Below are 16,335 nucleotides of genomic sequence, written 5' to 3'. Positions count from 1 at the left end.
AAATGCTGTTGCTTCCAAAGTGTGATTTTTATCTCCGAAAAAAAAGAAAAAAACATCAACACAATAGTGTAGTATATTAATATTATTCCAATTACCACAGGAGTAATTATAAGGTGCTTGTAATGAAAATCTGGGCAATTCCACAATCAGCTCCAAGATGGATGACACTTCGATTATTGGCATACGATACCAATATTCTTCTAATTAGATAATAAGGTGCAATAAAGCAATACTGTAAACATACAGTATAGCAATTTATTTTCAAACATACAATATAAAATGCCAGTGCATGAATAAATAATATAGAGAGCCTTGGGATAAAATAAACAGGACAAAGAGCCTCTGGCTAGCAAGGGTCTCACACCAGTAAGACAGTCCACATGGGTATTCAGCAGAAAGTGTCTCCAGAGAGCAAGAGCCCTGACACGCAGGCCGGGCTGCCATCAGAAATTGTGGGGCCCGGTACTGACAAAATAGGCAGGGCCCCCCGGGGTATAGGGCAGACTTGGGTGGAGCTGTGGAGCTACTTCGGCGGTGATGCATCAATTTGTGCATAAATCAGAGATGCTAGACTTAGTGGGGGGGTAAAAGGGCAGGGAAGGATGGACATTACTGGGGAACAAAGGGCAGGGAAGGCTGGCAAGTGGGGGCACTGGGCTGGCAAGAGTGAACTGAAGCAGGGAAGATAGGCTAGCTGGCTGGACTAGGAGAGGGTAGGGGCACAGGGAAGGCTGGCTGGATTGAGGGAGGCGCAGGGAAGGTAGGCTGGCTAAACTAGAGGGCTAGCTGGACTGGGGTGCAGTGGGCAGGGAAGGAAGGCTGGCTGGACTGGGGAGGGGGCTTAGGATGGCTGGCTAGACAGGGGGGGCAGAGAAAGTAGGCAGGCAGGCTGGCTGGAATGGGGGCTGGGCAGGGAAGGCAGGCTGGCTGGACTGGGGATGGGGGAGCGGACAAGGAAGGCTGGCTGCAATGGGGGGCTGCAGGGAAGTCTGGCTAGACTGGGGGGACAGTGCAGAGAAGGCAGGATGGCTGGCTGGACTAGGGGGTGGTGCAGGCTGGCTGGCAGGGCTGCCATCAGAAATTGTGGGGCCCGGTACTGACAAAATAGGCAGGGCCCCCCGGGGTATAGGGCAGACTTGGGTGGAGCTGTGGAGCTACTTCGGCGGTGGTGCATCAAGTTGTGCATAAATCAGAGATGCTAGACTTAGTGGGGGGGTAAAAGGGCAGGGAAGGATGGACATTACTGGGGAACAAAGGGCAGGGAAGGCTGGACAAGTGGGGGCACTGGGCTGGCAAGAGTGAACTGGAGCAGGGAAGACAGGCTAGCTGGCTGGACTAGGAGAGGGTAGGGGCACAAGGAAGGCTGGCTGGATTGAGGGAGGGGCAGGGAAGGTGTGCTCACTAAACTAGAGGGCTGGCTGGACTGGGGTGCAGTGGGCAGGGAAGGAAGGCTGGCTGGACTGGGGAGGGGGCTTAGGACGGCTGGCTAGACAGGGGGGGGCAGAGAAAGTAGGCAGGCAGGCTGGCTGGAATGGGGGTTGGGCAGGGAACGCAGGCTGGCTGGACTGGGAATGGGGGAGCGGACAGGGAAGGCTGGCTGCAATGGGGGGCTGCAGGGAAGTCTGGCTAGACTGGGGGGACAGTGCAGAGAAGGCAGGATGGCTGGTTGGACTAGGGGGTGTTGCAGGCTGGCTGGACTAGGAGGCAGTGCAGGGAAGGCTGGCTAGACTGGGGGGACAGTGAAGGGAAGGCAGAATGGCTGGCTGGACTAGGGGGTGGGCAGGCTGGCTGGACTAAGGGGGCAATGCAGGTAAGGCTGGCTGGACTCGCGGGGGGCACAAGGCAGGAACAACCTACCTGTTCTTTTCATGGCACTTCCTGTCCTGAGAGAGATGAGCGAAGAATGCACTCAGTGGCAGACAGGCAGAGAGACCATCAGTGTGCCGCTGCGGCATGTGAGCTATGGAGCTGGCCGTGAGCCAATCATAGCTCGGAGAATGGCAGCCAATCAGAGCAGCCGCTTCTGATTGCCTTCCGTTCCGCGAGCTGTAATTGGAGCCGGAACAGCAGCCAATCAGGAGAGGCTGCTCTGATTGCTTGCCGTTCTGCGAGCTATGATTGGCTCACGGCCTGCTCCAGTGTTTACATGGCACAGCGCTGATGACTTTACTTGCCGCTGCCACCCGGGCCCCCTCTCTCTCCGGGCCCGGGACTGGAGGCCCGGCAGTCCCCCTCTGATGGCGGCCCTGCATGCAGGTCCTCCTCATGTCACCAGCTGTGACCCTCTGATATATAGTGCTTTTTTGCCTTATGATGAATGTGCAATAATGTGGTTAAATGCATTAAGCATAAAATATGACGTTACAAGTAAAACCACTGCAATGTGACGTAACACAATGCAAGTAAAACTTTAGTTTCTATGGGGCTAATTCAGAGATGTATGCTAACCCGATGGCTAGCTCACATCTCCGTTTGTAGCCATTTTGCGCCAGCACAAGACCCATAGTGTGATCCCGCATGCAGAGTGGCAGCAGACTGTCAGTGATTGCAGTCTGCTGTCATTTCTGGGAGGGGAGGAGGCGGCGACGGCCTCCATATCCCAAAACAGTGGGGTGACTCTGTCATTGGGGGGAGGGAAGAGGCCAGGATCTCTGTCGGCTGACAGAGATTTCCTGGCCTATTTTAAGCAACTGCGATCGCCGGCTTGAGTGACCCCATGGTCACTCAGCTGGCAGAAGATCACGCAGATGTTCCTATGCTGCGTCCATGGACGCAGCTCGGAACAGTAATGCATGCAGGAGGCATGATACCATGGTAGCAGCTGCGATAGCAATAGCTTTGGAGCTTGAATCACCCCCTATGTTAACACAAGAAACAATGACTACTATCAGATATGCTTACTTTCCATGCATTTCTTTTATATAGTGCACACTGTGTTAAAAATGCATTTAAAAACCACCAGTGAGTATGAACCCTTAAACTCTTTATTCATATCTTACCAAATTAATATATTGTTTATTAAATATATTCAGGTCATATTAATAAATTCCTAACTAGACCAAGACGTGCGTGTTTTATATTCCAACTTTTGAAGAATTTAAAATGTGAAAGTTTGTTCATAGTTTATCCATGATTGGTTGTACAGAGCTCTACAAAAGCTAGTCAATTGCAACTTTGAACACCACAGCAAATTATTTGTATATATAACAACAGGACAAAACTTTCCAGACAGATCAATCATGAAGGTTATTAAATGGATTTGGTTTAATGATTTTTGTGGTCAAGTAAATAAACACAACTTCTAGGCCTTATTAAATGGAAAAATGAAAATGCTATTTTATCAGTTTTATTTTTAACCTTTGTAGTAATTTCTACAGAATTCATATTACATATTTAGTATCTAGATCAGTTTAACTGTTGTAAATGCAAGCACCAGTGGTGGACCAGAGTGGGAAGGGCTGACTGTAGATGTGCCTGGTGGGTGAGAGGTAGCCATAGGATCCTGCCTGATCGCTCTGATTGTGAATATATCACAATCAGAGTGGCCGGGCAGCATTCTCTGCTTAATTCTCATCCCCCAGACACTGACATGCTGTGCAACAGCAGCTGCATATTTACTGGGTATAAAAGTGATTTGTGAATGGTAAAAATCTTAAACCAATCACACTAGTGGGCAGTCAACATACTCTGATTGGTTAATGACTGGAAATACCCACCACACACACTGTAAGAGTAGGTGGGACTTTACTAAATTACCCCCACTCCCCCTCCCCCCCAAAAAAGGTCTAGATCTCTCTGTCCTTGATAAGCAGATACGCTAAATTAGCTTACCATCTATTTTCACCAACAACAGAAAAAGTTGCACCCCAATTCAACCAGTTGTTTTGTGTGATCATAACTCTTTGGGAGCGATTCAATTCAGCGTGAACCGAAGAGCGCCGGGAGGGAGCTAGTTTTGCTAATGATTTATCCTCACACCCTCCTGAGGGTGAGGAGAAATCCGACTAAAGTGCCGGCCGCGAGGCAGATTGCTGGCTTAGCGCGGTGCTAACAGCCCTGTGTCCGGCACTTTAGTCAGAGAATGCTGGTGCTCGCGACTAAACACCCAGGTTGTCTCGAGAACTGGCATTCTCCGACTTATCTACTTCCCATCGGAGTAAATATCGCGCTGAATTGAATAGACCCCTTTATTTGCTGAACTTCCAAAGTGCATGGGATGCAAATAAAGTCATATCACAGATAAGACACAAGACAATGCCTGATTTTAAAAAAAAACTGCCTGTGATCGGGTGTAGCTACTGTTTATTGTAATACTATTTTTAGATACTGTAGTATCTAGTCTAAACTAGTTTCAGTAATCTAACATAATCTAGATTCAAATGGCTGTCTATATCATTCCACACGCTAAACTGGAAAACATATCTGATGCATAAGTACCGACTGGGAGATTCCTGATATAGTGGATGATCTCCCACAGTGCATAATACTCCATGCAGTGTTATGAGCAGCACTAGGGGCCTGATTCTGAGAAGCATGCATGCAACTTCAAATGCGGCTGCTCCCAAGGAAGAGTGGGGTGTGTGATTGCATAGATGCATACACTTTAGAACATGCGTAGAGTCACATTAGCATTCTGTTTCCTTTTCATTCGCAGCAGGCGTCAAGTCTTCCATTCCCATCACGTCCGAATTAAGCTGGGTACACACTAGGATGACAAATCAGCCTTCCGACCAATGTGCCGTCCTATCTGACGATTGATAAGTGCATACACACTTACCAATGGTCGGCCCAATGTGTCATGACTGATGTCACAACTGGACGGGCATTTACATGTGCCCGCCCAGTTGAGCTGTCAGTCACCGGCATCTTCTGCAGCAAGTGTATGGACGGTCAACTGGCAGCCCGTACACACAGCATGATCAGGGCCGGATTGAGGGCCACATGGGCCTGGAGCTGAAAATGACCAAGGGCCTATTATGACTTATGAGAAGCAGAGGAGGTGTGACCAGTGCTGTGTGGGTGTGGCCAGTGCCATGTGGGCGTGTACACCCCTATACCCAATGTTTCCATAAATATGTACCGTATATACTCGAGTATAAGCCGACTTTTTCAGCACATTTTTTGTGCTGAAAAAGTACCCCCTCGGCTTATACTCGAGTGAAGTGTAGCGCTGACCGGACGGAGTTCGGTCAGCGCTACACAGCACAAACACACAGCCGCCGGAGCCGGCAGCTGCGTGTTTGGTGTAATCAGCAGCCGCTGAGAGTCTGTCAGACTCTCAGCGGCTGCTGCTGCTCCCACTGCGGGAGCCATCTTCCGGCTCCCGCAGTGGGTAATGGGAGACACGTCGTCATGACGATGTCTCTCCCATGCAAAGCGGCCGGAGGAGTGGATAGCGGCGGGACCAGGAGCGGGAGTTTCAGGTAAGTAATTTTTTTTTTTAATTCTTATTACGTCTCTCTCTACTGGGGTGGGAGACTACAGGGGGCACTACCAGGGGGCGATTACTAAAGGGGGCACTACCAGGGGGCGATTACTACAGGGGGCACTAAAAGGGGGGATTACCACTGGGGGAACTACCAGGGGGGGATTACTACAGGGGGCACTACCAGGGGGGATTACTACAAGGGGTACTATAAGGGGTGATTACCACTGGGGGTACTACCAGGGGGGGATTACTACTGGGGGCACTAAAAGGGGGGGATTACCACTGGAGGCACTGAAAGGGGGGATTACTACTGGATGCACTACCAGGAGGGATTACTACTGGGGGCACTGAAAGGAGGGATTACCACTGGGTGCACTACCAGGAGGGATTACTACTGGGGCACAACCAGGGGGAATTACTACTGGGGGCACTACCAGCTGCTGCCATTTCCCACACTAGGCTTATACTCGAGTCAATAAGTTTTCCCAGTTTTTTGGGGTAAAAGTAGGTACCTCGGCTTATATTCGGGTCGGTTTATACTCGAGTATATACGGTAAAAGAAAAAAAATGCTTAATTTTGTGAGGTAAATAGAAATACAATTTTACTACTTATGATTTATGGCTGACCATGTGGAGAGCAGATGGCCAGACATCATGTTGTTGTCATGACAATGGGCCTATTTTTATGTGGAGGCCTGGAGCTATAGCTCCATCCTCCCCATTGTTAATCTGGCCCTGAGCATGATGCACCAATATATCTGCGTATATATTGGGTATTGGCTGTGCTGTACAGCCGACGCAATCTATCTAACGGCCGATATATCGGCCAGTGTGTACCCAGCATTAGGCCCAATGATGTAGTAGGGGTTATATTTCAATCAAAAATTAATGAATGGCTATTAAGTAAGGAAGCATGTCAGGCATGCTGATAAATGGTCTTCTCTAATAGAACTAAATGCTAACTAAATTAATGCCTGCTAATGAATTTCTGATCATTTCTGATAATCAAACCCCTCTGGTTTTATTCCTACACATTGGCAATGCCGAATTAGAATGTCTGAGATCTACCATAATGAACTAAAACATTCATAGATACAAGCAAGGTTAAATTTACATTTTCAGATTTCGGAAATGTATTATATGTAATCCCCAATAATGACAGTTGTACCACAATAATGAAAATACATCAGTAAGAATAAATCTTTAGCCACAGGAGATATCCTGATAAGCTTCTATTGAAGAAAAGAAAAAGAAAATCTCCTGGAAACGTAGAAAGTCTCAGTAGTTCACATATTCTTAGTTCTGTTCTACTTGAACACATGTCAGAATACTTTGCTCTTGCTCCAATCATGCTTTCAGTCTCAGGTCTGTGTAATGAACACCACTTAGAGATGCTTTGTGCTTTCAGCAGACGAATGTCAGTAGATGTATGAGAAACAAAACACAATTGCCAAATGTGCTGCTAAAATGAATATGGGTGCTATTTACAATTCCATTAACAACAAAGATGCTCTCATTTTCTTCTTCCTTCTAGAACACAAAGACTAATAGGTTCAGTATTAGCAGGGATTTAGATTTGACAGGTCAAACAGTTGGTGGCTTGGTTCCAAGCCCTGGTGCTATCTTGCATAAATAGCACTTTTTTTTGCCATTGTTTCAACGATAAAACTCATTCACTGTCAATACTTAGAACACTCCGATTTCCTTAAAGATAATTATACATGCTGTTCAAATTACACATTACAGCTTAACCCTTTGAGCGCAACCAGCTTTATAACCTACTGTGTAGAATCTCAAAGCATTTCAAGCTCACCATGATACTGTTGCGGCTGCAATAACTATAATTTTCTTGTAAGAAACCAATACTAAATTATGCACTGTTTTTCTTGGCACATCTCACAGTATACAAAGAAATTCAGGGCTCATAGATATTTTGTGACACATTAGAAAAACATTTAGCAGGGTCCTACAAAAAGACATAATCATCTCTGTGGAATCTCACTGTCGTTCTCTAGCTTTTCCTTTCACACCCCAGTGCGGAAACACAGCCCCCCCCCCCCACCACCACCCTCTCTGAGCAATTAGTGAGGATGTTCAACCTCTTCATACTTAGAAATCTGCAATTCGCTTTTACATTTCCTGCAGCTGTCACTTGATGCTGCAGAGAGACCTGGGGAAGCGATAGACTCATTCTCCTCTAGGGATGCTGAAAGTCTAGGTTGCATTATACAAATCACATGATAATTTTATTTTTTGTGACTATATATATGAATGCTCTGGAAATGTAGAATCTATAAAAATTCCCTAATGCTGTGTACATTTATAGAACAATTGTATAAGGAGCACTTACCAAATCTGTCTTGCAGAAAGACAGTCATATACAATAAAATAAAAAGAGAAATTCTGTTGCGTTAAGCTTTTATAGCTGGAGCACCATCTCAATGGTTCATCCTGACCAGTAAATGTAGGTGCATTTAGAAGAACACTTAGGCTAGCAGCATGTTCAGAAAAATGCACAGTTAATGGAGGCATCGATGAAAGCCACTCAAAAATGTATGTATTTCAGCTGTCTTCAATATTACATAGGCAAACCTGTGTATCCATGCACTTGCAACAACCCTTCTGTATGCATCTTCATATATAATACACCAATACGCTAAGTACGTATGAGAAAACTAGGCCTATTTTTTACTGGTCAGTATTCAAAAATGTAGCAAAGTGCAACCGACCTGACATAAAAGTGCCACCTGCTGACTATAGCACCAACTGCATTTCTCTATTGCTTGCAAGGACTAATTATGAAGAAGAAACAAGGCCTCATTCCAGAGAAGTAAAAAAAAACTTCTACACAAAAAGTTGATATACATACAGTAAATAAAACACACATTGAATCTTCAGGTAAGGCACGGCTATTAACAGCTTTAGAAGTACTGTAGCAAACGGTTGATAAATAGTGACTTCCATTTTTATACAGTCAGTGGCTCTGTGCCCCCTTGTGCTGCTCCCGCCCCTGAACACATAACATCAAGACATCATGCTGAGAGGATGGAGCCGCTGCCCAGAGCATCTTAGGATGCTACAAGCGGCTCTACAGGCTGCCATTCAGGGCACCCTGCAAGCCTAATGCAAGTGCCATGGGACAGCAACAACATACCCTGGGTGACAGCATCACTTGCACAGCACTAGTTATGGCCATGCATAGAAAATAACCCTAGGTATGCATGTCAGGATTCAGAATGTCAACTTCAGAATATCAACAGTTATGAAAATGTTGACAGAGACAAAATGGCAACATTAGCATAGGGGTTAGGGTTAGGGGCTTGGATTAGAGGATACCTGAAAACTGGATTGACAACATTGTGCATGTCCTCATTTCATGAGTGTCGATATGCTAAATGTCCATATTTTCTATGTCGACATTATGACCATGTTGAAATTTTCATGCTGACATTATGAAGGTCAACACGGTTACTGTCGACCTAATATACTGAAGCTGCTGAATGGATATGCCATGAATGAATGTTATTTGGGTTGTATATGCTGAAGGCGACTAAAATGGCATTATAATGTAAAAAGGGATACCTCCTCACATTTCAGATCTGTGAATAGGAAGCATGATGGGGAATAACTGTGTCATGATAGGGGTGTAGTTATCAGGGGCATAGAGAGCCACACCGGGCCCCGGTAAAGAGGGGGCATGGCCTAATTTCAGAAGGCGTGGCTACGCCCCCTTGAAAAAAAATAGTGTTTTGCAGAGCCCCTCAGCCCGGCGCAAAGCCAGTGGGGGGCGTGATCAGTGTGATCACTCCCCCCTTCAGGCATAGGAGATTGCTGTGGCTGCTACTTAGCAGCCGCAAGCAATCTCCTGCTGCAGCCCAGCACACGCTGTGTGCTGTGCTGCTGCAGAGGGAGGAAGTGAGGGGGGGGCGGCGCCAGACCCGGGCCCCTCAGGAAGCCCAGGCCCGGGTAAACTGTACCCGCTCCCCCCCTCTTGGCGCCCCTGGTAGTTATGCTCCCAAGGCCAACCACCCAATCACTGGCACGTGCACCAGTCACATTTGCATACCTCCTGAACTCCAGGCCCTGGTGAAACAGACCCTACAGATTGAGACTGTCCTATCAACATAGGGACAGTAAAGAAGCATGGAATGGTTTGCAATACATCACTATTTAAAACAAGAATGCAAAATATCAGGTGCATTAAGTATTGTTGTTGTATGGGAATTGTCATTCTCTGGAACTATTGCAGCATATAATAATTTATTAAGAAAAAAGAAAAGCTAGTCTGATAAACAAGGGAAGGTGCAGTTCACTGTCCTGTACACTGTACATAGATATTTTGGTTAATCTGAATGTGGAACTACAAATGCTGTTTAATTAAAGTAGCTGCTAATGTTTAGAATTATCCCTGTTTTCTGAGGCCTTAGAAAATTCTGTATTTATGAGCGGATTCGGTGACTTGTGATAGCTACCCAGCTGTTGTATTATATATGTACTCCCTGATTAGCTTTGAAATACATCACTAGTGAGTAGAAAGTATATCAATTCTACAAATTACATAACCCATCATGTAAAGTCTCTGGGTCTCATTTGTGGCATCTGCTGATCCAATCCAATCACACCTCTTGATTGTGCTGATGACATCATTTAATATGTCAGTACATCTCGGGGCACACAAAGATTTATGGTGTAAGAAGCCCCAGTCAGAATCTAACAATTTAGCAAGATATGTAAATACTTTTAACAGAGCATAAAAATATATACATAATATAAAATAGAACATGATAATAATGAATTGCAATTACATGACTTTGGACAGATTGAACAGACCCTTTAAATTATTTCTGCAAAATAATTAGAAACAACTGGTTGCCCTAGTGACCTCAGAGTGTTTCTCTCACAGCACCAGAATAGTATAAGTAGCCATTATGGTATAAACGACGTAGCAATCAGGTACAAGATTTTGGTACCATTAACAACTAAAATAGCTCATTTATATACAGTTTACAATTTTAAATAACAAAAAAGAAGATGATGCAGGACAATGGTTGTGAGAGAGAGAATAGGGATGCTGACAGTAAGATTAGAACATGTCAATCATAACTGAAATAGCTGTCGGTTGTTGCTACATTGTGAAGCTAATTGGTGCAGTGCAGATTTCTACCATACTGCATACATTATAAGGAATAATAATCAGATTCCATTCATATAGATTTTCTCCAATCACTTCGATAAACACGAGAATGAAGAAAAAGGTACATATACAGTGTGTGTATACAGTACATAATACATTTCAAAACATCTTTTTATCAAATAAGTGAAAGAACAAAATAGACAATTTGTTTCCTAGGGAAACCCAGATCAACCATCACTACATAACATGTACAGTAAGTTACTATAAAAAGCTCCATTATAAAATCAGAAATGCCATCGTAATACTGTATAGAAAAAAAAATAGGAAAAGATATGGTGACAGCAGAATTCCCATGAGGGAAATATTTTTATTGACAATAGATGGTCTGATACTTGGATGTAACTCATTGAATCATCATCATTAGACTAGGCTTTTTATGTTCATTACCTGCAAGATAAGGCTGCGGGTTCTAATTATGCACACAGGAGACACAAATTCCAGTCTATCTTATACAAACACATCAATAACAACATTATCAAGAAATCTCTGGGCCTTTGTTAATCATTAGAAATACCAAGATCACAGAATGTACAACTATATTTTTGGATGCCTATTTTTATCACTGCTAAAATGAAGTTTAGCAGTTAAGTACGTTTAATGAGGCAATTCCATGACTGACAATTCTGTTCCCTGAAAGTAGAGAAAACTGCATTGTAAAAATGCTAATTTTAATTAAATAATATACAGCAAAAACAGTAAAGCAGTGGAGTGTAGTCTCTTGAACATGTTAATATTAATGGTTGGATGAGTTCACAGAGTACATGGCATTTGCAATCAGAAATGCAGCCAGTTATTACCATTCACAATACTAAGCTTTTTATGCTCACATTTACTCACTGTTCTCTCTCCCTGAATCTCATAAAACATTTATGAAAAGTGGCAATGCCTCTGTGGAAAGTGACGGCAGATATTGATAGACACTGGAAGTGAAAGCATGGATAAAGTGGAAATGAAGCACCTTTCCATGCAAAGCTTTATAGAAATGAAAGATTATTACTTTCTTATTATACAGCAATGTCCCATGCTTGTTAAATTTTACTCATTAAGAAGTACTCTTACTCCCTGAAAAGTAGCATCATTCATTTTTAGTGCTTGCAGTCTCATAGACTTCAATAGAAGCGTGCTCTTTGATGTACGAATTTCTCTATTAATATGATATTTTTGATCCAGAACACTGAAGCTTCACTCAATCAAGCTATTGTACTTTGACAGCTTTGTTGTCAAGGTCTACAATGCTGCACAATATACATATACAAACATCATTATTAAAGGGATTGGATATAAACATAAGGGCAAGATGAGAACATACTGTACGATGGGAGTCAGCAGTAGTAAGGATGCGACAAAGCTGGTTATATTCAGAAAGGAACCGTAAAATAGTAACAAAATATATCACACATTTAGCAGTGTGTACAAAGAGAATTATATTGCAGATTTGAAATGATCCACGACTTGAACATCTGGATACTTATAAATTATGGCACATATTCAGCAATCAAAGCAGCTTCCTCAGTGCATTTCAAATGATGTACTGTGTTACAATCAAAAGATTTTAAAGCAACTGTATCTTTATTATTTTTTTTTTTTTACCTCCCAGTTTCTCTCTAAAGTAAAGCACAATAACAGCAGAACACAATTTTTAAGGAATATTTAGGCAAAAGATCAGTTATAATATTAAATTTGTCCTCAATATTACATGGCATGTAATCAGAATACAGAAGCCCGGGAAGCTGTCTGACGGAATCCCGGCGTCGAAATCCCGATTTAGGACTAAAGACAGGCGTCTAAATCACGAAGCCTATCTTTAGCCCGATGACAGAATCCCAACAGACGGCTTTCCAAACGAAGGTAAGCGGAGAGAGAGTTAGCGTTAGCCGTGGGGGGTAGGGTTAGGTTTAGGCACCCCCGGGGGGACTTATGGTTAGGCACCCCATGGGGAGGGTTAGGGCTAGGCTAGGGAAAGGGGGGTTAGAGTTAGTCACCACCGGGGTGAGGTTAGGGTTAGGCACCCCTCCAGGAGGGATAGGTTTATGGTGTGGGAAAGGGGGTTAGGTTTAGGCACCCCCGGGTGAGACTTAGGCTTAGGTACCAACCGGGAGTTTTAGGGTTAGGCAGCCCTAAGGGAGGGTTAAAGTTAGGGGGGGAGAAGGGCAGGGATAGGGTACTTACCTTAGCCGTTGGGATTCTGCTTGTTTGGGTTCCGGCGTTTGCATTTAATCCGGCGGCTATTCAGCAGCTGGGATTTCATACCCAACCCTATTACACGTGTACTGTTAATGTACGTCTTTGTAATGAAAAATAGGTAACCCCACATTGGTTCCAAGATGGTGCCAGACATATTTTAAGAGTGCCCCACTGGAGTATAAGCAAGCTTGGTTACATCAAGGGGATGCGAAGAGGATGATGTTTCACTTAACTATTTGCTTTTGGGTGGATGGATTATTGGGGTTACAAAGATATTGTATGTATTATTAAATGTTTTGTAACATGATGATTGTTCTTAAGGAAGCTGAAATGTAGGCCTCACTTCTAATACCTAATGCTTAACCTATTTAAAATTACTGTATAGGCTCCCTTTAATCCTTTTTTACTGTGGGTCTGTGATTTTTTTTTTCCTGAAAAAGCCAAACCTACTTTCTATATTGATCCATATTAGCTTAGATTGCATTGTAATCTGTGTATATTAAAATTTAAGGACACTAGAATGAAGTTCGGTGTCCTATGTAAGTTGTAATGCAATATTTATAAGGGAGATATTTTTTTCTGGAAATATTAAGGTTGTATGTGTAGCAAGATAGATAATTTCTTTAAACTTAACATATGTTAAAAGGCTAAACAGGACAGTAAAAAATGACTAACTCAGACCACAAACACAGTGCTTATATGAAATATGTTCATAAAAAAGAATGATCCAAGATGAGACTGAAAATAAGTTAGGGTGACATTATTCCAGAGGACTCTCAAGGCTGCAAAATAATGTAAGGGGATGTCAGGGAAGAGTGGTGGATGTCCCACCACATGGCCAGCAACACCTCCAATCTGAAGCATTGTTGTATAGTATGGTACTACTCTGCATTCAGTATTCCTCAGGCCTCCCTATTATATGAAGTATCTGTAGGGGCAGGCTGGACTGGGGGGAGATAAATACATGCCCATCAGGTGGATCCTAATTGTCATGGCCCAGGCTATATACAAGCATAGGCCTGGCATTTCTCCCAGAAATCAGCAAGTAGTTCTTGCTTGCTGATTTGGAAGGGCTCCCGTAAGCAGGGTTTTGAAGGGTGATCATTGGTTTTATTAGTAATTATTTGTTTGATTTACTATTTAACCTGCTCTGGAAACAATCTGAACAGTGAATTAACCAGGTATATAAGCCTAAAGACTGCTGCATGATTTTATGTGATTATTGATGGTTTCAACAAGCAGCCTGCAGCAAAAGTCAGATGTTTCTCACACCAGCACAGTTGATAAAATCTGGTGGTGATCTATCATGAATATTTGCTACTTCACTGTAGCGATTGGAAATGGGGAATGTCCTTCTCAGCTGTCTACACTTTACAGCGTTCAACGTCAAACCAGCATTCTCTATGAATAGCTGTGTCCAGAGAAGACATATTCTCCAAAGGGTTTAATGATCCACAACCTCTGGGGCATTATTATAAGAGCATGAACACAGCTCAACCAAAACCACTGGAAGTACCACGAGTACCAGGACGTAAAAGTGCATGATATGTGTTTATTCATCCTTACATGACCATTTGCAAAACTGCAGCGCAAACTTTGCTCATTTAATCACCGCTTTAATTGGAATAGCGAGCCAAGACAGCAGTATCTGCAGTGGTACAAACATTTGCATTGCCTGATGGGAGGGGTTTGGTGGATTGGGGACATTTATTGTATGAATTAGAACCATGTGTAACTACTTTGGAGATTTAAATAAAAGTTACTGTGGTGACAGAATAATTAACAAGTACATTTATTTTTTAAATAAATAAAAACAATGCAAAGCATGATGGACTGGTTCTCTTGGGACAGTGCTTTGTTCTTGCTCTCCAAGATACAGTTTACCAGCCAGTACTATTATTATTATTATTATTATTATTATTATTATTAAAGATTTCATTCAGAATTGTGGTCAATGCACTAAAGTCATTGTTGACCCGTAAATAGCTTATTATGAGGAAGAATCCCTTTTTATCCACAACTACAAATAAAAAAAAAAATATCTGTGGAACATAATACAAAACATCGCCTTCCATTATACTTTGTGTGGGATGTACTAAGCATTGCATCCATGATGCCGTACATACCGCCCATTATCGACTACATGCCGGTGATAATATCACTGATATGTACCCAGAAAAGTGCAAAGGACAGCTAACCCGGTAAGAGCTGTCCTTTGCGATAGAGGGATTTCTGGGTCTATTACCCAGAAGTCCCTCTGGCGTCCTTCGCCACGGAGGGAACTGGGAGGGATCCGATTGGATCCCTCTCAGGGGGCGTTCCAATAAGAAGCCCATGGGCTTCTATTAGGTAATGCCATCTAAAGATGCCCTTACACACGGGACGAAGCAGCAGAATGCATCACATTCCGGTGCTTAGTACATATGGGAAATGCAGTAAAATCCACGAAAACTGCATTTTCGGGGGTTTTACTGCATTTAAAAGCTTAGTACATCTCATCCTATGTGCATTACACCACAGTGCAGAAAATGAACAGTTATATTAGCAGTAATTGATTCTGTCACAAATTTCAGAGCAGGAATCCATGGTATACTAAATGCAATGTGGAACAGTTATTAATATAGTTAAAGTAACAAGTTTTCCTTGTTATAGATGAAGAAACTGCCATTAGCACTTAAATCTGGCTATGTATCAAATGAACCAGTAACAATGGCTGTCAATTGGAATTTGGTTGCTTCAAAAGCACACACAATTTCTAAGCCCAGGCTTATAACACATGCACAGACAGCACAATACTCATCTACTCAAAAAAACTGCAACAAACCTTTAAAATGTAAATATTAGCAGATTATACAATTGCTTCAATGCTTCTGTACTTTGTTTAATAAGCTGTACGTGAGCTGTGTCATAATTTGTAATCTAATATTACTAGATCCCAGCACTGTGAAATATGGTAGTTGCATTACTCTGATCTCCAAATGTATTTGGATTTAGCTGTGAATATATATTATCTAAGGGTTGTTATCATACGTCGTGATTATTTATACTCTAAAATAAATTGCATCAGTTGGCAAGATAATGTGCATTTTAAGGCTTTTGGAAAACGAAAGTATTTATGCAAAAATATCCAATCTATAAAGTGTATTAAGTGATGAATTTCTGGACGAATAAATGAAGCATACAAGTAAAAATACAGACTCACCATTCATATTTTTGAATATGTTGAGGATGGGGAGAATCTGGCGGTAGTAAGGCACAAGAGCTTCACCCACCATTTCAGAGGAAACAACCAGGTGCTGGAGAACTTTCAGTGTGGTGCAGATTACTTGCCGATTGCGAATGTTCAAAGCATCTAAAGCAAGAAAATAAAGATGTTTGAAATTCATATTTTGTATGTATCCATCAGCATCCAGCCTCTGACCCACTTCCACTCTGCATGAGCAGCATTACGTCATCAGACATATGTTACAGGAGACTATTTTACATGTAAAATTAGCACAACTGTGAAAAAAACATGCCTTCCCTGCTT

The 16,335-nt window shown here is 42.8% G+C and overlaps 1 protein-coding gene across 1 annotated transcript in view; it reads right to left on the bottom strand.

Moving 5' to 3' along the window:
• Window positions 1–16,335, bottom strand: part of PACRG (parkin coregulated) — a 650,764-nt gene that overhangs the window by 208,286 nt on the left and 426,143 nt on the right. The window contains exon 4 of the mRNA XM_088451815.1: window positions 16,009–16,158. Coding sequence (XP_088307941.1) covers window positions 16,009–16,158 — 150 coding nt within the window. The remainder of the gene's footprint in view (window positions 1–16,008; window positions 16,159–16,335) is intronic.

The sequence above is a fragment of the Taudactylus pleione genome, unplaced genomic scaffold, assembly GCF_031769625.1.
Source record: "Taudactylus pleione unplaced genomic scaffold, aTauple2 ptg000006l, whole genome shotgun sequence".
Classification (NCBI taxonomy): Eukaryota; Metazoa; Chordata; class Amphibia; order Anura; family Myobatrachidae; genus Taudactylus; species Taudactylus pleione.
Note: the sequence above shows the minus strand (reverse complement) of the source record. Positions and strands in the feature narration are given on the sequence as shown.